The sequence below is a fragment of the Agelaius tricolor genome, unplaced genomic scaffold, assembly GCF_023055355.1.
Source record: "Agelaius tricolor isolate 1412-34295 unplaced genomic scaffold, bAgeTri1.0.p SCAF_30, whole genome shotgun sequence".
In the NCBI taxonomy this organism is placed as follows: Eukaryota; Metazoa; Chordata; class Aves; order Passeriformes; family Icteridae; genus Agelaius; species Agelaius tricolor.
In genome coordinates, this window is record NW_027269290.1 from 5,284,484 (window position 1) to 5,309,616 (window position 25,133).

At 45.6% G+C, this 25,133-nt stretch overlaps 3 protein-coding genes and 1 long non-coding RNA gene across 14 annotated transcripts; 2 read left to right on the top strand and 2 right to left on the bottom strand.

Annotated features, from left to right (window-relative positions):
• Positions 1-178: 178 nt before the first annotated feature.
• On the bottom strand, positions 179-24,823 carry ZC3H11A (zinc finger CCCH-type containing 11A). Of its 9 annotated transcripts, none has more exons than XM_071450006.1 (18): positions 24,709-24,810; positions 21,081-21,133; positions 18,480-18,663; positions 15,989-16,108; positions 14,115-14,238; positions 12,724-12,921; positions 12,390-12,506; positions 11,218-11,298; positions 10,866-10,976; positions 10,467-10,529; positions 10,214-10,315; positions 8,726-8,791; positions 7,099-7,593; positions 5,304-5,377; positions 4,854-5,169; positions 3,224-3,375; positions 2,686-2,750; positions 179-1,280 (listed from the first exon to the last, which is right to left on the bottom strand). In XM_071450006.1, exons 3-18 carry the CDS (start codon positions 18,531-18,533, stop codon positions 983-985), a joined length of 2,436 nt encoding a protein of 811 aa, XP_071306107.1. In that variant the 5' UTR covers positions 18,534-18,663; positions 21,081-21,133; positions 24,709-24,810; the 3' UTR covers positions 179-982. The 9 variants fall into 9 exon arrangements, with proteins under 9 accessions (XP_071306107.1, XP_071306106.1, XP_071306110.1 ...); XM_071450005.1 differs by lacking the exon at positions 24,709-24,810 and adding an exon at positions 22,292-24,299; XM_071450009.1 differs by lacking the exon at positions 18,480-18,663 and having other exon boundaries at positions 24,709-24,823.
• On the top strand, positions 1,331-2,453 carry LOC139601209 (uncharacterized). Its single transcript, XR_011682841.1, has 3 exons — positions 1,331-1,660; positions 1,881-2,303; positions 2,364-2,453. It is a non-coding gene; the product is annotated as an uncharacterized lncRNA (long non-coding RNA).
• On the bottom strand, positions 5,456-7,092 carry LOC139601204 (uncharacterized). 3 transcript variants are annotated; one of them, XM_071450030.1, is made up of 2 exons: positions 6,920-7,092; positions 5,456-6,668 (listed from the first exon to the last, which is right to left on the bottom strand). In XM_071450030.1, the coding sequence occupies exons 1-2, from the start codon at positions 7,071-7,073 to the stop codon at positions 5,719-5,721; spliced, it is 1,104 nt and encodes a 367-aa protein (XP_071306131.1). In that variant the 5' UTR covers positions 7,074-7,092; the 3' UTR covers positions 5,456-5,718. The 3 variants fall into 3 exon arrangements, with proteins under 3 accessions (XP_071306131.1, XP_071306133.1, XP_071306132.1); XM_071450032.1 differs by having other exon boundaries at positions 5,456-6,643; positions 6,732-7,092; XM_071450031.1 differs by having other exon boundaries at positions 5,456-6,178; positions 6,260-7,092.
• On the top strand, positions 9,339-9,648 carry LOC139601364 (uncharacterized). The gene is made up of 2 exons (XM_071450350.1): positions 9,339-9,502; positions 9,540-9,648. The coding sequence occupies exons 1-2, from the start codon at positions 9,339-9,341 to the stop codon at positions 9,646-9,648; spliced, it is 273 nt and encodes a 90-aa protein (XP_071306451.1).
• Positions 24,824-25,133: the final 310 nt, after the last annotated feature.

The following is a 25,133-nucleotide window of genomic DNA, read 5'->3' on the forward strand; positions in this document are numbered from 1 at the left end:
TCCCCAAAGCTTTCCCTGGCTCCCTCAACTCCTTCAAATTTTTCCCAGCTCCCTCAAGATTCTCTCCAAACCCTTCCCAGCTCCCTCAGGATTTTCCAGCCCCTCATTAATTCCTAATTAACACTCAGCATTCCCAATCTCTTTGGTGCCATTCCTTAAAAAACCCACGGACACCACACAGTGAGCAGCCTACCTTTAATCCCTTAAATAGAATCATACAAATATAAAATGGAAGAATAAAATATTTACAGAAAAACAAAAAAAAAAACAAATCCCAAAACAAAATGGAAAAAAACCCCCACGGGGATTTCACTCAATCCCATCTCCAAAGGGCTGGAAAAGAGGGAGCAGCCAAGGGGGAACATTCCAGGTGTTTGATCTTTCTCCCCTCCAAAAATGATCCCAGCTGGATGTGGGAGGTTCATTGCAGGGAGAAATCCTCAGAAGGCAGAGGCACTTGAAGCAATGTTCCTTTTCCAAAATCCCAGGAGGAATTTTGCTTTCCCCCATGGAAAAAATCCCCCAGATCATCCCGAGCCAGGCTCACCCTGGCAGGCTTTGGTCCAAAATCCTGCCTCAGATTTTGCCTCTTTTCCCTGAATTCCCCCCAAATGCGAGTCCATCCGTGGCTCCCAGAGTTGACACAGTAACTCCAGGGATTTTTTGGGATTTTCTGTCCAGGAGGAAGCTCTGGAGATGGGATCTGTGGCCCCTCAGGGCGTTCCAAGTGCTCTGTCCTGTCCCGTGGGGGGACAAACTCAGCCTGGAATTTTGGGATAACTGAGAGCAGACTCTGCCTAATCCTAACAATCCAACTGTGCTTCCAGCTGGGGCAGGGTCTCCTCCACAGATCCAACAACATTTACAGGATTTTTGTGGGAGGTGAGGAGAAAATTTTGTTTTTTCAGGGTGGTTTTTTTTTTTTGGTGTCGTGTCTTCTTTCCCCATTTTTTTTTTTTTTTTTTCCAAAAAACCTCCCCTCTCAGCTGTCAATCATCTCAGACAGTTCCAGCAGGAGATCATCCTCATCCTTGCCTGGATCCAGGTCGATTTCTGCCTCCAGTTTTCCCCCAGAGATCTCCCAGATGAGTTTCTCAAAGTCGTCCTCCACCGAGAGCGCGGCCTTGGCGCCGCCGGCCGAGCTCAGGCGCCGCAGCTTCAGGGGAGCCTCCAGGGAGGAGGAGGAGGAGGAGGATGTGGATGAGGAGGATGAGGAGGAAGAGCCAGACACCTCTGACTGTGCCAGGGAATCCCCCTGGGTGCCAGGCTGCAGCTCAGGGCTGGGGAGAGCAGAAGGGAGGAGTCAGCGAGGGGGGACCTGAGGGGGAGACTGAGGGTTTGGGTTTGCAGGGGGAGGGGATTGGGGAGGGTGGGGATGGGTTTGGGGAGTCCTGGATTGGGTGTGGGGAGTCCTGGATTGGGTTTGGAGAGTCCTGGGCTGGGTTTGGGGAATCCTGGGCTGGGTTTGGGGAGTCCTGGATTGGGTTTGGGGAGTCCTGGATTGGGTTTGGGGAGTCCTGGGCTGGGTTTGGGGAGTCCTGGGCTGGGTTTGGGGAGTCCTGGGCTGGGTTTGGGGAGTCCTGGGCTGGGTTTGGTGGGGGCTGGATGGGGTTTGGGGAGTCCTGGATTGGGTTTGGGGAGTCCTGGATTGGTTTGGGAAGTCCTGGATCAATTTTGGCAGGTCAGGATCAAATTTGGAGTCCTGGATTTGGTTTGGGAGGCTGGGACTGGGTTTGGGGAGTCCTTGACTGGTTTCGGAAGTCCTGGATCAATTTTGGCAGGTCAGGATCAATTTTGGAGTCCTGGATTTGGTTTGGGAGGCTGGGACTGGGTTTGGGGAGCCCTGGATTGGTTTGGGAAGTCCTGGATTGGGTTTGGAGAGTCCTGGATTGGGTTTGGTGGGGGCTGGATTGGGTTTGGAGAGTCCTGGATTGGGTTTGGAGAGTCCTGGGCTGGATTTGGTGGGGGCTGGAATTGGTTTGGTGGGGGCTGGAATTGGGTTTGGTGGGGGCTGGATTGGGTTTGGTGGGGGCTGGATTGGGTTTGGGGAGTCCTGGATCAATTCAGGCAGTTCAGGATCAATTTTGGAGTCTTGGATTGGTTTTCGGGAATCCTGGATTGAGTTTTGGGAGGCTGGGACTGTGTTTGGGGAGTCCTTGACTGGTTTGGGAAGTCCTGGGTCAATTTTGGCAGTTCAGGATCAATTTTGGAGTCCTGGATTGGGTTTGGAGGGCTGGAATCAGTTTTGGGAAGTCCTGGATCAATTCTGGCAGTTCAGGATCAATTTTGGAGTCCTGGATTTGGTTTGGGAGGCTGGGACTGGGTTTGGGGAGCCCTGGATCAATTCTGGAGTCATGGATCAGTTTTGGGAAGTCCAGGATCAATTTTGGGACTCCAGGACCAGTTTTGGGAAGTCCAGGATCAATTTTGGCAGTCCAGGATCAATTTTGGGAGCCCAGGATCAATTCTGGGAGCCCAGGATCAATTCTGGGGAGTGTCCACGTGCAGCATTTGTAGAACCCCAAAGCAGCTCTGCTGCACAGACATGAATTGCAATTAAATCTTCCTCTGTAGGATTCTGGGCCTGATTTCCCTCAAAGCTGGGATTTCCCCTGGTGCCCACCCCACATCCCATCCCTGGGGTCAGGAGGGAAAAGGGAATTTGGGGTTGGGATTTGGGGTTACCTGCTCTGGGAATTCTCCCTCCGAGGGTTGGAGTCCAGGCTGTTGTCTGGAGAAGGGGGAACAACCTGACAATGAGGAGCAGGACAAGTTTTAGGATCTAAAAAATCCCAAATTTTTCCTTTTCTGCTTCACCTGAAGCAGGACACTCCTGAAATAAGGAATTTGGGGTTTTTGAAAAGGAATTTTTGCCTTGGAAAGGATAAAAATCCTTCCCAAATCCCAGCAGGGAACTCTGGAGAACCTGAGAATTTTTAGGATCTAAAAAAATCACAAATTTTAGGAAAATTCTTCCTTTTGTGCTTCACCTGAAGCAGGGCATTCCTGAAATGAGGAATTTGGGTTTTTTAAAGGAATTTTTGCCTTGAAAAGGAGAAAAATCCTTCCCAAATCCCAGCAGGGAATTCTGGAGATGCCTCCAAAGCAGGAATGTGCTGCCCTTGAGATTCCTGGGGTGAAAAGGGCTGGGAGAGCTGGAGAAAATTTCAGTTTTCCAGGGTTTTTTTTTTTGGGGGGAATTTGGGGAGATTTGGGGCCTTACCTTGGCTGGGGACTCCTGGGTGTCCCCGCTGGTGGCACTGAGTGGCTTCACTGCCACCACAGCAGGGGGGTGGCCCTCGGGGCCCTTCCTCTTCAGGGGCTGCTTGGGAGGAGCTTTGGCATCCAGGGGCTTCAGGCACACCTTGGATTTGGCTGGGATGGAGAGAAAAGGAGGGAAAACAGGGAAAGGAGAGGGAAAATTTACCTATCAAACCCCTTCCTTTATCAATCAAACCCCTTCCTTTATCAATCAAACCCCTTCCTGTATCAATCAAACCCCTTCCTGTATCAATCAAACCCCTTCCTGTATCAATCAAACCCCTTCCTGTATCAATCAAACCCCTTCCTGTATCAATCAAACCCCTTCCTGTATCAATCCAATCCATTCCTTTATCAACCCCTTTATCAATCAAATCTCTTCATCAAATCCCTTTACTCATCAAATCCCTTTATCTATCAAACCCCCTTATCAAGCCCCCACCTCTGCCTCCCTAAACCCCAACCCAACCCCAAACTGAGCATTCCCACAAACCCCAACCCCAAACTGAGCATTCCCACAAACCCCAACCCCAGACCATTCCAACTAATCCCAACCCCACACTGAGCTTTACCATAAACCCCAACCCCAGAACATCCCCACAAATCCCAACTCCAGATCATTCCCACTAACCCCAACCCCACACAGATCATCCCATAAATCCTAACCCCACACTGAACATTCCCAACCCCACACAGCCCATCCCACAAACCCCACACAGCCCATCCCACAAACCCCAACCCCAGACCATTCTCACAAACCCCAAACCCACACTGAACATTCCCAACCCCACACAGAACATTCCCCTAAATCCCAACCCCACACAGAACATTCTCAACCCCACACAGCTCATCCCACAAACCCCAACCCCAGACCACTCCCCTTAACACCAACCCCAGACCATTCCCCTAAACCCCAACCCCAGACCATTCCCCTAAACCCCAACTCCAGACCATTCCCACAAACCTCAAACCCACACTGAACATTCCCAACCCCACACTAAACATTCCCAACCCCACACAGCCCATCCCACAAACCCCAAACCCAGACCACTCCCCTAAACCCCAAACCCAGAACATTCCCCTAAACCCCAACTCCAGACCATTCCCACAAACCCCAAACTCACACTGAACATTCCCAACCCCACACAAATCATTCCCCTAAATCCCAACCCCACACAGAACATTCTCAAGCCCACACAGCCCATCCCACAAACCCCACACAGCCCATCCCACAAACCCCAACCCCAGACCATTCCCCTAAACCTCAAACCCACACTGAACATTCCCAACCCCACACAAATCATTCCCCTAAATCCCAACCCCACACAGCCCATCCCCCTAAACCCCAACCCCACACAGATCATTCCCCTAAACCCCAAACCCAGAACATTCCCCTAAACCCCAAATCCACACTGAACATTCCCAACCCCACACAAATCATTCCCGTAAACCCCAACCCCACACAAATCATTCCCCTAAACCCCAACCCCACACAAATCCTTCCCCTAAACCCCAACCCCACAAAGACCACTCCCAACCCCACAAATCCCACCCCACAAACCCCAAACCCCACAAACCCCACACAGCCCCACCTCTGCCTCTCCTCTCGGGCAGCTGAGCTCCCTTTTTCCCCAGCTCCTTCTCTGGGGTTCCCCCTCCATCCTCGGGGGCTTTTCCTCCTCTCCTCCTGCCCAGCTGGGCTGACCCCACAGCAGCCTCAGGGCTCCCTGATCCTGGGGTTTTTTCCTGGTTTTTTTCCTGGTTTTTCTCCTGTTTTTTTTCCTGGTTTTCAGCTGGAACTGCCCCAGCTCCCTGCTGCAGTTTCTCCTCCTGCCGTTGTTTCTGCTGCCGTTTCTCCCACATGATTTCCTCCAGGCTCTTCACCTGAATTCCAGAATTCCCTGAATTCTGACAGGGGGAAAAAAAAACAAAAAACACCAAGAGGGTTCTTAGGGGAAAAAAATCTAGTGATAAAAACTTATGGAAATGGGAGGAACTGATCAGAAATGTGAAATTTTTGTTATAAATTTGTTCAGACTCACCTCAGCAGGGGCAGAGCCATTTTTGGGGGAAGGTTTGTTCAGCTCCACAATCATTTTTTCTTCTCTTCCAGGTGCTTTAAACCAAGAAAAAACATCCAAAAATTGGTTTTTTTGTTTTCTTGAGGGGGTTGTTTCCCTATTTTTATTGACAGGAAGCAATTCCTGTGGGATTTTCTCTCTCCTTCAGTCCCACCATTGAGCACCATCATCATTACTGTTATTATTACAATAATTATTTTTTGCTCAGAAATGGATAAATCCTTCCCAAACAATATTCCAAAGGGGAATGGGATGGATTCCACCATACAAAATCCAGGGCAGAATAAAAAGAGGGAAATTCCCAAGGAGAAGCAGAACTTCCAAATGAAAGCACAATTCCAAAGGAGGAGCAGAATTCCCAGGAGAATCAGAGTTCTCAAAGGAAATCACAATTCCCAAGGAAAAGCACAACTCCCAAAGAGGAGCAGAATTCCCAAAAAGAATCAGAATTCCCAGGGGAATGAGAATTCCCAAGAACAATCAGAATTCCTAAGGAAACACAGAACTCCCAGGGAGGAGCACAATTCCCAGTGGGAGCAGAATTCCTAAGAGGGAGCAGAATTCCCAGGGGGGAAGCAGAACTCCCAAAGGGAATCAGTTCCCAGGGACAATCAGAACTCCCAAGGACAATGAGAACTTCTGGGGGGGAAGGAGAATTCCCAAAGGGAATCAGTTCCCAAGGAGAAGCAGAATTCCCAAAGGGAATCAGAATTCCCAGGTGGAAACCACAATTCCCAAGGAGGAGAAGAACTCCCAAGGGACAACCCCAACTCCCAAGGAGAAGCAGAACTGGAACTCCCAGGGGGGAGAAGCACAATTCCCAAGGACAACCAGAACTCCCAAGGGACAACCACAACTCCCAGGGGACAACCCCAGCTCCCAGGGGACAACCAGAACTCCCAAGGGACAACCAGAACTCCCAAAGGGACAACCACAACTCCCAAGGACAATCCCAGCTCCCAGGGGACAACCACAACTCCCAAGGGGACAATCGCAGCTCCCAGGGGACAAACCCAACTCCCAAGGGACAACCAGAACTCCCAAGGAGAAGCAGAACTGGAACTCCCAGGGGGGAGAAGCACAATTCCCAAGGACAACCAGAACTCCCAAGGACAATCCCAGCTCCCAAGGGACAACCCCAGCTCCCAAGGACAACCAGAACTCCCAAAGGGACAACCACAACTCCCAAGGGACAACCACAACTCCCAAGGGACAACCACAACTCCCAAAGACAATCCCAGCTCCCAAGGGACAACCCCAGCTCCCAAGGGACAACCCCAGCTCCCAAGGGACAACCCCAGCTCCCAAGGAGAAGCAGAACTGGAACTCCCAGGGGGGGAAAGCACAATTCCCAAGGGACAACCCAAACTCCCAGGGGACAACCAGAACTCCCAAAGGACAACCCCAACTCCCAGGGGACAACCACAACTCCCAAAGACAATCCCAGCTCCCAAAGACAATCCCAGCTCCCAAGGACAATCCCAGCTCCCAAGGAAAACCCCAGCTCCCAGGGGACAACCCCAGCTCCCAGGGGACAACCCCAGCTCCCCAGGGGACAACCCCAGCTCCCCAGGGACAATCCCAACTCCCAAGGAGAAGCAGAACTGGAACTCCCAGGGGGGAAAAGCACAATTCCCAAGGACAATCCCAACTCCCAAGGACAATCCCAACTCCCAGGGGACAATGAGCATTCCCAGGGGACAATGAGCATTCCCAGGGGACAATGAGCATTCCCAGGGGCTGGATCCCTGCTCACCCAGGAGCTTGGTGACCCTGAGCAGTTTCCTGCCCCTCACGGCAGCCTCGGCCTGGCCAGGGCTGGCAGGGACGTTCTCCCCGCTCTGCTGCAGCCTCAGCGCCTTCTCCCTCTTGATCTCCTCCAGGGTTTTGATCCGAACTTCTCCAGCTCCTTTGGCTCTGCCAGGCTCTGCCAGCTGCACCCTGCCTGCCCCAGCTGGAGCAGGAATGTTCTGTTTCCTGGCATCTGCCTCACTTTTGGCCCTGCTGCCGAATTCCTCGGGTTTTTCCTTCTCCTCTCCCAACCTTTTGTGGTTTTTTTCCACCAGGGCTCCCATCAGGGATTTGCTGCGGGCAGCAGGGGAGGGTTTTGCTCCTAAATTTGGATCTTCAGTTTTCCTTCCTTCTCCTGGGATTTTGGCTGGGGGCTCTCCTCTCCTCTGGTTGGCTCTTTCCAAGCGGATTTCCTCCAGGGTTTTCACTCTGATCTCCTCGATGGGCTTGGCAGCTTTGTCTGAGGGCAGAAAAATCCAAGCCAGGAATCAAAGAGACATCAAGGAGAGGGGGAAAAGCCTCCAGAATTCCTCCCAGCACTGAGGGAATTTGGGATTGAGGGCTCTCAGTGCTCCTTGGCTTGGAAGGACTCTGAGGATCATCCAGGGACACTTTGCTCTGTGCCAGGTGGCTCCAAACAGGACTGGCACATTCCAGGGATGGAGCAGCCAAGGATTCTCTGGGAATGAGTCTGGGGTCCTAAACTGGGATTTTTTAATGGAATTCTGGAATGGTTTGGGCTGGAAGATCCTAAGGATCATTGCCACCCCATGCCCCTTCCCATGGTGCCCCAAACCCCATCCAGCCTTGGGGACTCCAGGGATGGGGCAGCCACAGATTCTCTGGGAATTTGCAGGCTGGGAATGAGTCTGGGGTCCTAAACTGAGATTTTTTTATGGAATTCTGGAATGGTTTGGGTTGGAAGATCCTAAGGATCATCCCATTCCCAGCCCATGCCCCTTCTCATGGTCCCAGGGTGCTCCAAACCCCACCCAGCCTTGGGGGCTCCCAGGGATGTAGGGGCAGCCATGGTGATTCCAGGCAAGGATTCCTTCCCAATATCCCAGCAAAGCAGCCCAGGGAAGGCTGGAATGGGTTGGGTTGGAAGGGATCATCCAAGGCCATGGGCAGGGACACCTCCCACCATCCCAGGGTGTCATTTGATGAATTTTACCCATTTTATTATTTTTATTCACTGTCCAGCCCAGCCTGGGACACTCCCAGGGATGGAGCAGCCACAGCTCCCCTGGGAATTCCATCCCAGCCCCTTCCAGAGAACAATTCCTTCCCAAAATCCATTTAAACCCCATTAGTCTGACCATTCCCCTCATCCTGTCCCTCCATTCCTTGGCAATATTCCCTCTCCACCTTTCCTGCAGGTTCCCTTCAGGCCACAATGAGATCACCCCAAAACTCCTCCTCTTCAGGCTGGACAATCCCAATTCCCTGAACAAAACTTCTCCCCCTCCTTTGAACCACTTGGATTTGGAAAATCAGAGCCAGTTATCCTTTAAAATCAGCAATTTAAGGCTGCAAGAAGGTTCTTGGGAAGAAAACAACAACAACAAGAATATTTTAAATCTAATTTTTACCTGTCTCAGTGCTGCTCTGTTCAGAGGGCAGCCCCAGCCTCTCCTTCAGGGACTTCAGGACTTGAACTAAAAAACAAAACAGTAAAAAAACGTGGCAAAAATCCCAATTTTGGGTGGGAAATGAGACAGGAGAGCACCTCAGTGGGACTCAGAGTGACCTTGAAACCACAACCAATGTGCAGGAAGAAGCAGGAGAAGAGAGGAGGAACAGAAAATCCCAAAGGGAAAAGCTGGAAAGAAAATCCCAAAGGGAAAAGCTGGACAGAAAATCCCAACCAGAAAAACCCCAAAGGGAAAAGCTGGACAAAAAAATCCCAAAGGGAAAATCCCAAGCAGAAAAACTGGACATAAAATCCAAAAGAGAGAAGCTGGACAGAAAATCCTAAGCAGAAAACCCCAAAAGGAAAAGCTGGACAGAAAAATCCCAAAGGGAAAATCCCAAGCAGAAAATCCCAAGCAGAAAAACTGGACAGAAAATCCAAAAGAGAGAAGCTGGACAGAAAATCCTAAGCAGAAAATCCAAAGGGAAAAACTGGACAGAAAATCCTAAGCAGAAAATCCCAAAGGGAAAAGCTGGACAGAAAATCCTAACCAGAAAAACCCCAAAGGGAAAATGCCAAGCAGACAATCCCAAAGGGAAAAACTGGACAGAAAACCCCAAAGGGAAAAGCTGGACAGACAACCCCAAAGGGAAAAGCTGGACAGAAAACCCCAAAGGGAAAAGCTGGACAGAAAAATCCCAACCAGAAAATCCCAAAGGGAAAAACTGGACAGACAATCCCAAAGGGAAAAGCTGGACAGAAAATCCCAAAGGGAAAATCCAAAGGGAAAAGCTGGACAGAAAACCCCAAAGGGAAAAGCTGGACAGAAAACCCCACAGGGAAAAGCTGGACAGAAAATCTCAACCAGAAAATCCCAAGTAGAAAATCCCAAAGGGAAAAGCTGGACAGAATTCTCAAGCAGCAAATCCCAAAGGGAAAATCCAAAGGGAAAAGCTGGACAGAAAACCCCAAAGGGAAAAGCTGGACAGAAAACCCCACAGGGAAAAGCTGGACAGAAAATCTCAACCAGAAAATCCCAAGTAGAAAATCCCAAAGGGAAAATCCCAAGGGAAAAGCTGAACAAAAAACCCCAAAGGGAGAAGCTGGACAGAATTCTCAAGCAGCAAATCCCAAGTAGAAAATCCCAAAGGGAGAAGCTGGACAGAAAATCCCAAAGGGAGAAGCTGGACAGAAAAACCCCAAAGGGAAAAGCTGGACAGAAAACCCCAAAGGGAAAAGCTGGACAGAAAATCCCAAAGGGAAAATCCCAAGGGAAAAGCTGAACAAAAAACCCCAAAGGGAGAAGCTGGACAGAATTCTCAAGCAGCAAATCCCAAGTAGAAAATCCCAAAGGGAGAAGCTGGACAGAATTCTCAAGCAGCAAATCCCACAAGATTTGGGGCAGCTGGACCCAATTCCAGGAGGGAATTCCAGGGGGGTTTGGTACCTGTGCCTCTCTTTGGGGCCTTTTCGGAGTTTTCCTGCAGCTCTGCCTTCCTCCCCAGCCTGTCAGCCACGCTCCTCCTCAGGGGAAGGAAAGTTTTGCCACCTTTCCAAAGACACAAAAAACGAGAAATTCTTGCAGGATATTCCTCTGCAGGAACCTGAATCCTGCCAGGTGAATTTGGAATGGGTTTTAGGGTTTAGGTGCTAACAGAATTTGCTGGTTTGGATGTAAATATTTCACAAAAAGCTCTCACCCATGAGGGTTTTCCTTTTCCCCAGTCTGTCAGGAAGGTTCAGCTGGATCACAGGGTCCTCCCCTAAAACAAAAATAATCATTTTTTGCACCAAAAAATCCCCTTATCCCAAAAAAAAAGCCATTTTCTGGCTGTCAAAGCACAGGAATTAAAGAAGGACTGGGAGGGAAATTGGTTTTAATGATAAAACTTCCTGAATTAATCCCAACCAAACCCAACACCTGCAAAAAATTCCCAACTTTTCCAACACAACCACAACCTCTAAAATTCAAATCAGTGAATCTCAGGATTATGAGGATAATTCTCCTAATTAACATCTGAGGATTATTAAGATAATTCTCTTAATGATCATTGATTGGATTTAGGGGGTGTGGAAGGGGAATTTTGGGGTTTTTTTACCTTCCTTGGAGGAGAGGGTCACAGTTCTCAGCACAGTCCTGACATTTTCCTTCTCTGGCACAGGAATGTTCCGGGCTTGGAGAGGCTCCACAGCCACTCCTGAAGGACCTTCTGCATGGAAAAACAGGGAAAAATCAGAATATTTAGGAATTTTCCTCAGAATTCTAAGCAGGAAAACACCAGCTGCCACAGGCCAGTGTAGCCCCTCTAAAAAAAATGGAATTTTGTTCCTGTAGGATCTCCTAATTTACAAAATAATTAATTAATTCCTTGCAAATTATCCAAGGAAAATCAGGATTAAAGCCAAGGATGAACAGAAGGATAAGGAGGGTTTTTAGGGATATTAACTCACCACCTTGTTTTTTGGCTTTTTCCTTGAGTTTCTTCAGTTTGATCTCTTCCAAGGTTTTGATTCCAAAATTTAAGTTGTCATCTGGAAGCACAGAATGGTTCATGAAACTGAGGTAAATCCTTCCCAGAATATTGGGAATAAACCCTCTCACCACTGCCCAGGGGTTAAGAAGCCCCAGAACAGGTGGGGTTTTGGGAAAGTGGCAGCTTCTTGCAGCCTCCAAGGGAAAATCCACATTTTAGAGCACAAAGTCATGGAGAGGGATTAAAGATTCCTGAATTCCTTGGATCTGGATCTCCACAATGCCTGAAGGGACTTGTTCAGACATTTCAAAACTCCAACTCTTTAAATTCCATTTTTACTCTTTGAACTCCTTCAACTCCACTTTAAACCCCTCCCAACTCCATTTTAAACCCTCTCAACCCCATTTAAAACTCCTTAAACCCCATTTAGAACCCCTCAAACTCCACTTAAACCCCTATCAACTCCACTTTAAACCCCTTCAACTCCACTTTAAACCCCTTCAACTCCATTTAAAACTTCTCAAAGTCCATTTAAAACTCCTCAAACTCCACTTTAAACCCCTCAAACCCCACTTTAAACCCCTCAAACTCCCACCTTAAAACTCCCACCCTAAACTCCACTTAAAACTCCCACCCTAAACTCCACTTAAACCCCCTCAAACCCCATTTTAAACCCTTTCAACCCCATTTAAAACTCCTTAAACCCCATTTAGAACCCCTCAAACTCCACTTAAACCCCTCTCAACTCCACTTTAAACCCCTTCAACTCCACTTAAAACTCCTCAAACCCCACTTAAAACCCCCTCAACTCCACTTAAAACCCCCTCAAACTCCCACCTTAAACTCCACTTAAAACTCCCTAAACTCCCCTTAAACCCCCTCAAACTCCACTTTAAACCCCTCTCAACTCCATTTTAAACCCTTTCAACCCCATTTAAAACTCCTTAAACCCCATTTTAAACCCCTCAAACTCCACTTTAAACTCCCTAAACTCCACTTTAAACTCCATTTTGCCCCACAAAACCAAACCAGGAGGCTTTTCCCTGCTTAGGAGGGAATGAGCTCCAGGATTCCCTTCAGCATCCCTGGGCTCAGGTTTATTTTAGCAATATTTAGTTTTTAACTCCCAAACTGCAGCCCTTGCATTACCTGGCTTTGCACTGGGGTTGGATTTCCTGGTGGAAATCACCCTCAGCCCATTGTGGCTCTCTGGGGGTGGAGGCTGCACTGGGGTTTTGGTTTCTTCTCCTTCTTCAGAAAGCTGGTCTGGAAAGGAAAATCAACCCCAAAATAAAATTATTTAAGGAGGAGGGATTTAGCAAAAATAGTTCATTTTTATGTAGTTTAATATTTCAACAACAACATAAAAAAATTACGATTCTTTTCTGCAGCTTAAACGCCAAATTTGAAAATTTGAAAATGAAAATCGATTTTCATCTCGATTTGAAGCAGAAATAATTGAAATCAACTCAAGATTTCTCACCATCATCATCTTCATCATCATCTGCAGCGTTGATGACCACTGGGGGGTGGGTGGGACTGGGGACATTCTCAGAATTCTCCACTTTCATCACCCCCCTGAGCTGAGGGCAGGGGTTGGACTGAGCCGAGAGTTTGTTCTGCTGCAGCTGCACCAACTTCACCTCATCCTCTGCAGCCTCGGGGGGGCTGGGGAGAGTGGCTGGAAAGGAAAAATAGCCTGGATTTTAACCCCAAATGGTGTGAATTTGAGAAAAGAACACTGCTGGATTCAGTTCTGTAGTTCACATCTATAAGGGGATTAAAGGAGAAGGGAAAAGGAAGGGAAAAGGAAGGGAAAAGGAAAAATATCCTAAATTTTAACCCCAAATGGTGTAAATTTGAGCAAAGAACACTGCTGGATTCAGTTCTGTATTTCACACCTATAAGGGGATTAAAGGAGAAGGGAAAAGGAAAAAATATCCCAGGTTTTTATCCAAAATGTTGTGAATTTGAGATCTGGATTCAGTTCTGTACTTCACACACATAAAGGGATTAAAGGAGAAGGGAAAAGGAAAAATATCCTGAATTTTGACCACAAATGGTGTAAATTTGAGAAAATAACACTCCTGGATTCAGTTCTGTACTTCACACACATAAAGGGATCAAAGGAGAAGGGAAAAGGAAAAATATCCTAAATTTTTACCCCAAATGTTGTGATTTTGAGAAAAGAACATTGCTGGATTCAGTTCTGTATTCCTCCCATATAAAGGGATTAAAGGAGAAGGGAAAAGGAAAAATATCCTAAATTTTAACCCCAAATGGTGTAAATTTGAGAAAAGAACATTGCTGGATTCAGTTCTGTATTCCTCACATATAAAGGGATTAAAGGAGAAGGGAAAAGGAAAAATATCCCGAATTTTTACCCCAAATGTTGTGAATTTGATAACAGAACACTCCTGGATTCAGTTCTGTATTTCACACATATAAAGGGATTAAAGGAGAAGGGAAAATGAAAAATATCCCAGGTTTTTATCCAAAATGTTGTAAATTTGATAACAGAACACTCCTGGATTCAGTTCTGTCTTCCTCACATATAAAGGGATTAAAGGAGAAGGGAAAAGGAAGTTGCAAACTCACTTTTGCTGGGGGGAAGGAAGATCACATCCAGGTAATTTTATGGAATATTCCCCATGAATTTTTGGATATTTTGAGGGAAAAAGAGGTGGAAAACTCACTTTTGCTTAGGGGTAGGAAGAGTCTGTCCATGTAATTTTAAGGAACATTGAGCATTAATTCTTGGATATTTTGAGGGAAAAAGAGGTGGAAAACTCATTTTTGCTTGGGAGAAGGAAGAGCCCATCCATGTAAATGAATTTTTGGATATTTTGGGGGAAAAGGAAATTGCAAACTCACTTTTGCTGGGGGGAAGGAAGAGCCCATCCACGTATCTGCCCTTGGTGTGGTGGAAGGCACAGTTGTGCTTCTGGCAGCCCCCAGGCTGGTTCTCCCAGTAACAGGCGATCTCACTGCGCTTTTTCTGGGCAAAAAACCACAAATCCCAGCTCAAAATAGTGCTGGGAAAACCACAAATCCCAGGGAAAAATAGTGCTGGGAAAATCACAAATCCCAGGGAAAAATACTGGTGGGAAAACCACAAATCCCAGGGAAAAATAGTGCTGGGAAAACCACAAATCCCAGGGAAAAATGAGAGACTGGAAAAATGGAATTTAGTTGGATTTTCTTCCTAGCATTCAGCTGGGAAAGGCAGGACACAGTCATGGAGTTAAATCAATACAAAATCCAAAATAATTCGATTATTCACAATACACAATCCAAAAGAATGGGATTATTCATAATACACAATCCAAAAGAATGGGATGGATTATTCACAATACAAATTCCAAAAGAATGGGATTATTCACAATACAAAATCCAAAATAATTCGATTATTCATAATACACAATCCAAAAGAATGGGATTATTCACAATACACAATCCAAAATAATTCGATTATTCACAATACAAAGTCCAAAAGAATGGGATTATTCACAATACAAAATCCAAAATAATTCGATTATTCATAATACACAATCCAAAAGAATGGGATGGATTATTCACAGTACAAAATCCAAAATAATTCGATTATTCACAACACACAATCCAAAATAATTTGATTATTCACAGGGAAAAATTGCCATTTTCACATTTCAGTTGCTGGTGAAATCCACCTGAATTTATCTTTCACAGCTTTAGCTCCTTCCCATCTTTTTTCTTTTTTTTTTTTTTTTTCTCCCTACCCTGGACAATTCCAAGAGCTCAGGATAAAAAAACTGGGGAGAAATTGCAGCTCTCAAGAATTCCAAGAGCTCAGGATCAAACATTTGGGGAGAGCTCAGGATAAAATAACTGGGGAGAATTTCAGCTCTCAGGAATTTCAAGAGCTCAGGATAAAACATTTAGAGACAAATTCCAGCTCTCAGGAATTCCAAGAGCTCAGGATAAAAAAAATTCAGGAAGAATTCCAAGAGCTCAGGGGAAAATTCCAGCTCTCAAGAATTCCAAGAGCTCAGGATAAAAATTTGGGGAGAGCTCAGGATATAAAAATTTGGGAAGAAATTCCAGCTCTCAGGAACTCCAAGAGCTCAGGATAAAAAATTTGAGGAGAAATTCCGGTTTCCAGGAATTCCAAGAGCTCAAGATAAAAAACTGGGCAGAAATTCCAGCTCCCAGGAATTCCAAGAGCTCAGGATAAAAAATTGGAGGAGAAATTCCAGCTCCCAGGAATTCCAAGAGCTCGGCATAAAAAAATTCAGGAAGAATTCCAAGAGCTCAGGGGAAATTTCCAACTCCCAGGAATTCCAAGAGCTCAGGATAAAAATTTGGGAAGAATTTCAAGAGCTCAGGGGAAAATTCCAGCTCTCAAGAATTCCAAGAGCTCAGGATAAAAGATTTGGGAAGAATTCCAAGAGCTCAGGATAAAAAATTGGAGGAGAAATTCCGGTTTCCAGGAATTCCAAGAGCTCAGGATGAAAAATTTGGGAAGGATTTCAGCTCCCAGGAATTTATTTCCCACCACATTAAAAGAGTGGAAATCTGGCAAAAATTTAGGCAATAACATCATTGAACACAAACATTTCCTGCTGAGAAACACCTTAAAAATTGATTTTTTTTTCCTTCCTTCCTGGTAACAAAATCCCTGGAAATTTTTTTGCTGGGAAAGGCCATTTATCCCCTAAATGTCTGGGATGATTTTGGGGTGTTTAGGGAGGGTTTTTGGGGGTACTCACATCGATTTCCATGTGCCTGAACCTGCAGACATTCCTGAAGCACCGGCCCTCCTGCCACAGGGTGCAGACGGTCTCACTGCCCAGGGCGGCCTCACAGTGCCGGAAGGAGCAGGAATCGCCCTGGAATTGGCAAAAAAAATGGGATTAAAAACAGGAATCTACCCTGGAATGCCAGAAATAAACAGGAATCTACCTGAAATGTCAGAAATCAGCAAAAAAAAATGGGGTTAAAAACAGGAATCGCCCTGGAATTGGCAAAAAAAATGGGATTAAGGTACAGGAATCTTCCTGAAATGCCCAGAAATCAGCAAAAAAAAAAGGGATTAAAAACAGGAATCGCCCTGGAATGCCAGGAATCAGCAAAAAAAATGGGATTAAAAACAGGAATCTACCTGAAATCCCGGAAATCAGCAAAAAAAATGGGGTTAAGGAGCAGGAATCGCCCTGGAATGCCAGGAATCAGCAAAAAAATGGGATTAAAAACAGGAATCTACCTGAAATCCCGGAAATCAGCAAAAAAAATGGGGTTAAGGAGCAGGAATCGCCCTGGAATGCCAGGAATCAGCAAAAAAATGGGGTTAAAAACAGGAATCTACCTGGAACCCCAGAAATAAACAGGAATCCTCCTGAAATCCCAGAAATCAGCAAAAAAATGGGATTAAGGAGCAGGAATCGCCCTGGAACGCCAGGAATTGGCAAAAAATGGGATTAAAGAAGACGAATCTCCCTGGAATCCCAGGAATCAGCAAAAAAATGGGGTTAAAAACAGGAATCGCCCTGGAACGCCAGGAATCAGCAAAAAAAATGGGATTAAAGAAGAGGAATCTACCTGGAATGCCAGAATACAGCAAAAATGGGATTAAAGAAGAGGAATCTACCTGGAATGCCAGAATACAGCAAAAATGGGATTAAAGAATAGCAATGTCCCTGAAATCCCCAGAAATCAGCAAAAAAAAATGGGATTAAAAACAGGAATCGCCCTGGAATGCCAGAAATAAACAGGAATCTACCTGGAACGCCAGGAATCAGCAAAAAATGGGATTAAAAACAGGAATCGCCCTGGAACGCCAGGAATCGGCAAAAAAATGGGGTTAAAAACAGGAATCTTCCTGAAATCCCCAGAAATCAGCAAAAAATGGGGGGAAACCACTTAGTTTCAAAGGAGAAATGAGTTTGGGAAGGAGATGGAAAAAGGACCTGGGGTGGGAGAAGGACAGAGCTTAAAAAATGGGGTGGGAAAAGGAGAAAGGTTAAAAACAAAAGGGTTGGAAAAGGACAGGGTTAAAAATGGGATGGGAAGAGCATAAAGATTAAAAAATGGGATGGGAAAAGGACATGGGTTAAAAGTGGGATGGGAAAAGGACAAAGATTAAAAAATGGGATGGGAAGAGCATAAAGATTAAAAAATGGAATGGAAAGGAAAAACTCACAGGTTAAAAAAATGGGATGGGAAAAGCACAAAGGTTAAAAATGGGATGGAAAGGAAAAACACACAGGGTAAAAAAATGGGATGGGAAAAGGACATGGGTTAAAAAATGGGATGGGAAAAGGACAAAGATTAAAAAATGGGATGGGAAAAGGACAGGGTTAACATGGGATAGGAAGAGCATAAAGGTTAAAAAATGGGATGGAAAGGAAAAACTCACAGGTTAAAAAAATGGGATGGGAGAAGAACATGGGTTAAAAATGGGATGGGAAAAGGACAGGGTTAAAGTGGGATGGGAAAAGGACAAGGATTAAAAAATGGGATGGAAAGGAAAAGCAGAAATGTTAAAAACAATGGGTTGGAAAAGGACAGGGTTAAAAATGGGATGGGAAAAGGACATGGGTTAAAATAATGGGATGGGAAAAGGACAGGGTTAAAATGGGATGGGAAGAGCATAAAGGTTAAAAAAATGGGTTGGAAAAGGACAGGGTTAAAATGGGGTGGGAATAGGACAGGGTTAAAAATGGGTTGGAAAAGGACATGGGTTAAAATAATGGGATGAGAAAAGGACATGGGTTAAAATAATGGGATGGGAAAAGGACAAAGATTAAAAAATGGGATGGAAAGGAAAAGCAGAAATGTTAAAAACAATGGGATGGGAATAGGACAGGGTTAAAAATGGGATGGGAAAAGGACATGGGTTAAAATAATGGGATGGGAATAGGACAGGGTTAAAAATGGGATGGGAAAAGGACAGGGGTTAAAATAATGGGATGGGAATAGGACAGGGTTAAAAATGGGATGGAAAGGAAAAGCACAAAGGTTAAAAGCAATGGGTTGGAAAAGGACAGGGTTAAAAATGGGATGGGAAAAGGACCCGGGTTAAAAAATAAATGAGTCAGAAAGGGAAAAAAACCCTCCAGATTTCCGAAGAGGGAGCTGCACAAGGACTCCATAATCAGCACTAATTAATGAAGTAATTAATGAAGTAATGAATGCAGAGGATTCACCCCCTGGCCCAGCCCCTGCTCAGAGCCCAGGCTGCACAGGGGATCCCACACCCACCTTGGTGCAGGTGGAGTAGAAGTAGAAGTAGCAGTCATCGCCCTGGCTGGACATGCTGCAGGGATCCTCACTCCCTACTCAGGCTTTGCTCCTCCCAGGGCTCTCCCTCCTCCAGCCTGGGCAGAATTGGCTTCTCAAAGGCTTCTCCTGGCTTAGCTCTGACAGCTGCTTTTTAAAAGTAACCCTGGAGAATAAAAATTGGGGTTTTTAGAGTGGTTTCCTGTTGGTTGATTTGGTTTTGGAAGGAGGGAGTGAGTTGAAATCAGCTAGGCAGAAAAATGAAGCAGAATTTGTTGAAATTCTGTTTTTTTTAAACAGATTTTTTAGGCAGATTCGGCCAAAACTGCAGCATAAATTGGAATTTGTGGCCTTAATAACAGTTCTGGGTCTTGAGGTAGAGAAAAATTGTGTGTGACCCAAAAAATTAGGGGGTGACCCAAAAGAGAGGCACTTCTTCAAAAGCTGGGTGTAATTTGGAGTTGGCAATGATACAGGAATGGTTTAATAATAAGGCTAATAAATTATTATTATTATTATTATTATTATTATTATTATTATTATCATTATCATTATCATTATCATTATTATTATTTCAATATTACACTATTCACACCAATCCCAGGGGGAATTTCCCCAAATCCCATTCCCCAATCCCAGGTTATTTTTTCCCTGATCCCAAAGGATTTTCCCCCCTAATCCCAGGGGCATTTCCCCCCATGCCCAGGGCACTTTTCCCTCTATCCCAGGGGATTCTTTCCCCAAATCCAGGGGATTTTTCCCTGATCCCACGAGGATTTTTCCCCAAATCCCATGAGGATTTTTCATTGATCCCATGGGATTTCCCCCCAGTCCTATCCCCTGATTCCAGGGGATTTTTCCCCTCAATCCCAGGGGGATTTTCCCCCAGTTTTCCTCCAATCTCAGAGCATCTTTCCCCTAATCCAGGGGGATCTTTCCCCCAGTCCCATCAGATTTTCCCCCAATTCCAGGGGATTTTTTCCCTGATTTTTCCCCTTGATCCCATGGCATTTTCCCCCCAATTCCAGAGGATTTTCCCCTCAGTCCCAGGGGGATTTTTTCCCTCATTTTCTCCCTGATTCCAGGGCATTTTCCCCCCAATCCCAGTGGATTTTCCCCTCGATTTTTCCCCCCAATCCCAGAGGATTTTTTCCCTGAATTTCCCCCCTTGATCCCATTGCATTTTCCCCCCAATCCTAGAGGATTTCCCCCCCAGTCTCAGGGCATTTTTCCCCCAATCCCAGTGCATTTTTTTCCCCGATTTTCCCCTCAATCCCAGGAGATTTTTCCCTGATTTTCCCCTCAATCTCAGTGCATTTCCCCCCCAATATTTTCCCCAATCTCAGGGTATTTTCCCCCTGATTTTCCCCTCAATCTCAGGGCATTTTTCCCCCAATCCCATTGCATTTTTCCCCGATTTTCCCCTCAATCCCAGTGCATTTTTTCCCCGATTTTCCCCTCAATCCCAGTGCATTTTTTCCCCTGATTTTCCCCTCAATCCCAGTGCATTTTTCCCCCGATTTTCCCCTCAATCTCAGGGCATTTTTCTCCCAATCCCAGGGTATTTTTTCCCCGATTTTTCCCCTCAATCTCAGGGCATTTTTCTCCCAATCCCAGGGTATTTTCTCCCTGATTTTTCCCCCAATCCCAGTGCACTTTTTCCCCAATTTTCCCCTCAAACTCAGGGCATTTTTCCCCCAATCCCAGTGCACTTTTTCCCTGATTTTCCCCTCAATCTCAGTGCATTTTTCCCCTCAATCTCAGGGCATTTTTCCCCTCAATCTCAGGGCATTTTTCCCCTCAATCTCAGGGCATTTTTTCCCTGACTTCCCCCTCAATCCCAAGGCATTTTCTCCCCGATTTTCCCCCAATCCCAGAGTATTTTTTCCCTGATTTTCCCCTCAATCTCAGGGCATTTTCCCCCCAATCTCAGGGCATTTTTTCCCCGATTTTCCCCTCAATCCCAGTGCATTTTTCCCCCGATTTTTCCCCTCAATCTCAGGGCATTTTTCCCCTCAATCTCAGGGCATTTTTCCCCCAATCCCAGTGTATTTTCTCCCTGATTTTTCCGCCAATCCCAGTGCATTTTTTCCCCGATTTTTCCCCCAATCCCAGTGCATTTTTTCCCCGATTTTTCCCCCAATCCCAGGTTATTTTTCCCCCGATTTTTCCCCTCAATCTCAGGGCATTTTTCCCCCAATCCCAGTGCATTTTCTCCCTGATTTTTCCCCCAATCCCAGTGCATTTTCTCCCTGATTTTTCCCCCAATCCCAGAGTATTTTTTCCCTGATTTCCCCTCAATCTCAGGGTATTCTTTCCCTCATTTTTCCCCCAATCCCAGTGCATTTTTTCCCCAAATTTTCCCCCAATCCCAGTGCATTTTCTCCCTGATTTTCCCCCCAATCCCAGTGCATTTTTCCCTGATTTCCCCTCAATCTCAGGGTATTCTTTCCCTCATTTTTCCCCCAATCTCAGTGCATTTTTTCCCCGATTTTCCCCCCAATCTCAGGGCATTTTCCCCCCAATCCCAGTGCATTTTTCCCTGATTCCCCTCAGCCTCAGGGCATTCTGGAGCTCACCCACCTGGCCACGTTGAGCACAGGCTCTGATCTTCCCAGCCATGCAGTTCCCCTCTCCTGTAGGCCGAAGGAGTCCGTGAATGAATAACAAAGGGGCAGAAAGAATTTTTGAATTTTGCCTTTTTTTGTTTTGGTTTTTTTTTTGTTTTTTTTTTTTTGTTTTTTCCTCCTGACAATTCCAAGGGAACCTCTCAGCCAACAATTCCAAACTCTGAGGTGCTCTCAGAACAATCTGACAACTAATGGAGGAATTGAGTCCATTGCAAATCTGGCACACTGGAGACAGCCAGGGATATTTTAGCTCTTCCAATAAAAAGAAGAAAAATCATAAAAAAAAACCAACAAAAAAAATTTATTAAAAAAAAAAACCCCAGCGCCTTTTTGGTTTTTTTTTTTGTTTTTGAAAGATGAACTCAGGATTCAAAGTGGCTGCAAAAAAAATGAGGCTCCATCTTCCATAGCTGGGGAAATTTCTAATTTTTTTTTTTTTAATTTTTTTTTTAATTATTTAATTCAGTAAGTTGCAATTTCGGGTCTTCTGAGATTTCTTCACCTATTAAGAAAACACAAAAACCTTCCCCCGTATTTATGACCTGTACAACAACAAGAACAACAAAAAAAACCCCAAATTTTGTGTGTATAAACCCAGAAATGTGTTTATACACACCCCAAAGCAGGCAGGGACAGCAGGACAAGGAGAAAAGCAGCAAAAAAATCGGGAATTTTGGCCCATCAAAGTCTCACTGGGGGAAAAATGCGATTTTTGGGGGGGTTTTGGATGAGGGGGTTTGGGGACATGGGGACAGCACAGGGACAAACTCATCCATGCCCATCCCTCAGCCAAGGAATTGGTTGGGAATTTGGGGTTTTCCATCCAATTTCCCCATTTTTCCATTTCTGCTGTTCCCTGATCATTCATCCAGCATTAGCTCCAATGCAGCAGCTGATTGGGGTTTGGGTGCCACCCAAAATTGGTTTTATTTTCAGCCTTTGTTGCAGGTGAATCCCACTTTTCTTTTGGATATTCTTCTAAAAATTCTGATTTTTAGGGTTCTTTTCCGCACAACCTCGCGACCAAACCGGCTCAAAACCAAATAAAAATCAATTTTACCCCCCTGACATTGCTGTGCAAAGGATTTCTGACTCTCTGGGGAGGACAAAATTCAATGAAATTGTTCTGTACAGCTTAAGAAACACTTGGAACCTTTTACTCACACAAAGGAAATTTTGTGAATTTTCCAGGATATTTTTTTTTTTTTTTTGGCCAGGGAATTTTCTCAAATCTAAAATTAAAATAAAGAGAGGAAAAGTTGGGTTCTCATATTAATTATTGTAGGGGTTTTTTTCTTTTTTTTGTCTGCTTGACAAAGGGAATAAAAATAAACCAGGATTTAAGTGCAGGGTTCCCTCCTGTTCTTCCATCTCCACAGGGTTAAATTCACTTTTGGAGCTTCAAAATCTGATGGATTTTCCAGGGAATTTACTCCTAAAAACTCCTGGAGCTCCTCCTGGTGGAAGTTCAAGTTTTCCCAAGGTGTTTTCCCCAATGCTCTTGGGAGTTAAAAATCAAATTATTTCAAGCCTGAATTCTTCTGTTTGCTGAAATCCTGCGAGTGAGGGGTGACAAAAGCAGAATTCCAGCCCAAAGCTGGAGGAATTCCCAGGCTGGAAGGTGGAATTTCCTTTCCTCAGGTATTTTCCACACCTAAAAATGCAACATTTCTACATCCACCACCCGGGGGGGGGGAGAGAAAATCCCTTCAGATTGAATTGTTTTAGAAAATAAATCAGTTTTTTTTTTTTGGCCTTCCAGGTTTTTCCATATTTCAGTTCACAGTCTGAATCTTGTTTAAAGAATTGGAATAAAACCTTGAAAAAATAAACAAAACAACAGGAAAAGAATCAACCAAACCTCCCCCCAAAAACCCCTCCAAGGTCTAAAAACTTCATTAAGGTGATTTAATTATGAAAAAAGGTTCATTAAAATCCATTTTTTGTCGAATTTTAAACTGGTGTCAAATTAAAAAAAATCAGAATAAAAATGAGTAACTCTGGTGCACTCAGCAGGTCTTGAATGAATTCAAGTTAATGAGAATTTGAAACAGTTTTTTGTCCAGAATTCATGAAAATTTTCATGAATTTTTTTTTTTAAACCAATTATATACAAAAAATCAAATCAAAAATGCAGCAGCTGAGGGTCAGCAAAAACCAGGCTAAAAACCCAACACAACTTTTCTATTTTTAAAGGGAAAATAAAGAAGTTTTGCTGCACCTCCCTGTGAGGAATTCCTGGATTTCAAACCCTCAAATTCCTCTGGAAAATTTTCTCCTCCTGCTTCATTTGTACCTTGAATTCCTTTGATGATTCACTTCCTGTTTATCAGGTGACAAAGAAGGGAAAGCACCAAGAATTCCACATTTTAACCCCTTTTTTGGCCTTTTTTTAGCCATTTTTTCACTCTCCTCCAGCTTTTCCTCCTCAGGAATCAACCCCAAACCAAGGGAAGCTGCTCTATCCACTCTTGAATAAAACAGCAATAATTAAAGCAAATTTATTTTAATTTTCTGTACTTCTGAGCTCAACCTCAAGGCCTGGCAGCAATTCCCTATGACAATTCCTCCACCTCACGGGAATCTTTTCTTAAATTCAAAAAAAAAGTCGATTTTCCCAAAAAGATTTGATTTTCACCTTGGAAAAATGTCATTAGAGCTGGGAAACAACACCACCAGGAAGTTTTACCTGGAAAACTCCTCCTGCTCTGCTTCAGCTGTGCCCAAATTCAACCCCAAAATCCTTGATTCCCCAGGAAATTCCCTTTTCTTTATTTCTATTTTTTTACAGCCAAACAAAGCCGGGTTTTATTTAGGAAATGCGACCCTGAGTGCAATTCTGGGAATAACCTGGAGGCTTTGATCCCTTCAACAACAACAACAACAAATTTGCTTTTTGGCGTTTCCATAACAAAAATCGACGTCAGAAAGCAGAACCTTTAAAAAAACAAGAAAAACACCCCAAAAATTCACAGAACCGCGTTGTTTTAACCACCTCCGGGAGGAATAACTCTTAAAAAACAAAGAAAAAAACACCAAAAATTCACGGATTCGCGTTGTTTTTAACAACCTCCGGGAGGAATTCAGCCCGGCTGCATCCAGAGTTACTCAGCTCCTGAAGTTCCTTTAGGGAATGAGGTGACTACGTTAGAAATGCCCCTCAGACGCGTTGCTACAACAGGAAAAAAGGAGTTTTGAAGTGAAAATGAGGAGATTCCGAAAATACCTGGGCTGGGATCGCCAGTTTGGAGAGGGGACGAGCGCCAAGGAAAGGCCTCGGGCCTACCCCGGGCACGCAGCTCCCCCTCCCCAAAACCCCGGGGGATCAAACCCACCTCACCTTGCCTTTATTCCCACATAATCCCGGTTTTATTCCCACCTAATCCCAGCTTTATTCCCCCCTAATTCCACCTCGCCCTTCAGCGTTCCCCTCCCGCTGTGGGGACGGCGCGGGGGCCGCGCGGCCTTGCGGAGGAGCCGGGGTTGAGCCAGCACCACCCTTCGCCTGTTCCTCCCCATCTCCCACCAGCCGCCGCGGAGGCTCCGAAGCGCTCTATTTACGGTCGCTCAGGGAGTTTTACCGAGCCCCCGGGGGCCGCCGTGTCGCTGTCGCCGCGCTCCGCCGGGGCCGCCGCCGCTGCCGTGTCCCCGGTGCCCGGCTCAAAGATGGCGCCCGGCGCGCGCGCAGCCTCAGCGCGCCCGCGGCCAAGATGGCGGCAGGAAGTGGCTTCACCCGCCCGATAGGAAGAGAGGGGGTCTGAGGGGGAATGGGGGTGGATTTTGCTGTTTTTAGGCTTCCCTGCACTTCAAAACTCCTTCAAAAAGAGGATAAAGATTTTTTATTAAGAAAACAGGGCCGTGTTTCTCCATCCTGCAGCGATCCGTCGTCACCGCCGCCGGGTCCCGGTGCCCGGCTCAAAGATGGCGCCTCCTGCAAAGATGGCGGCCGGAAGTGCCCTCACCCGCGCGACCGGAAGAGGGGGGTCTGAGGGGGAACAGGGGTGGA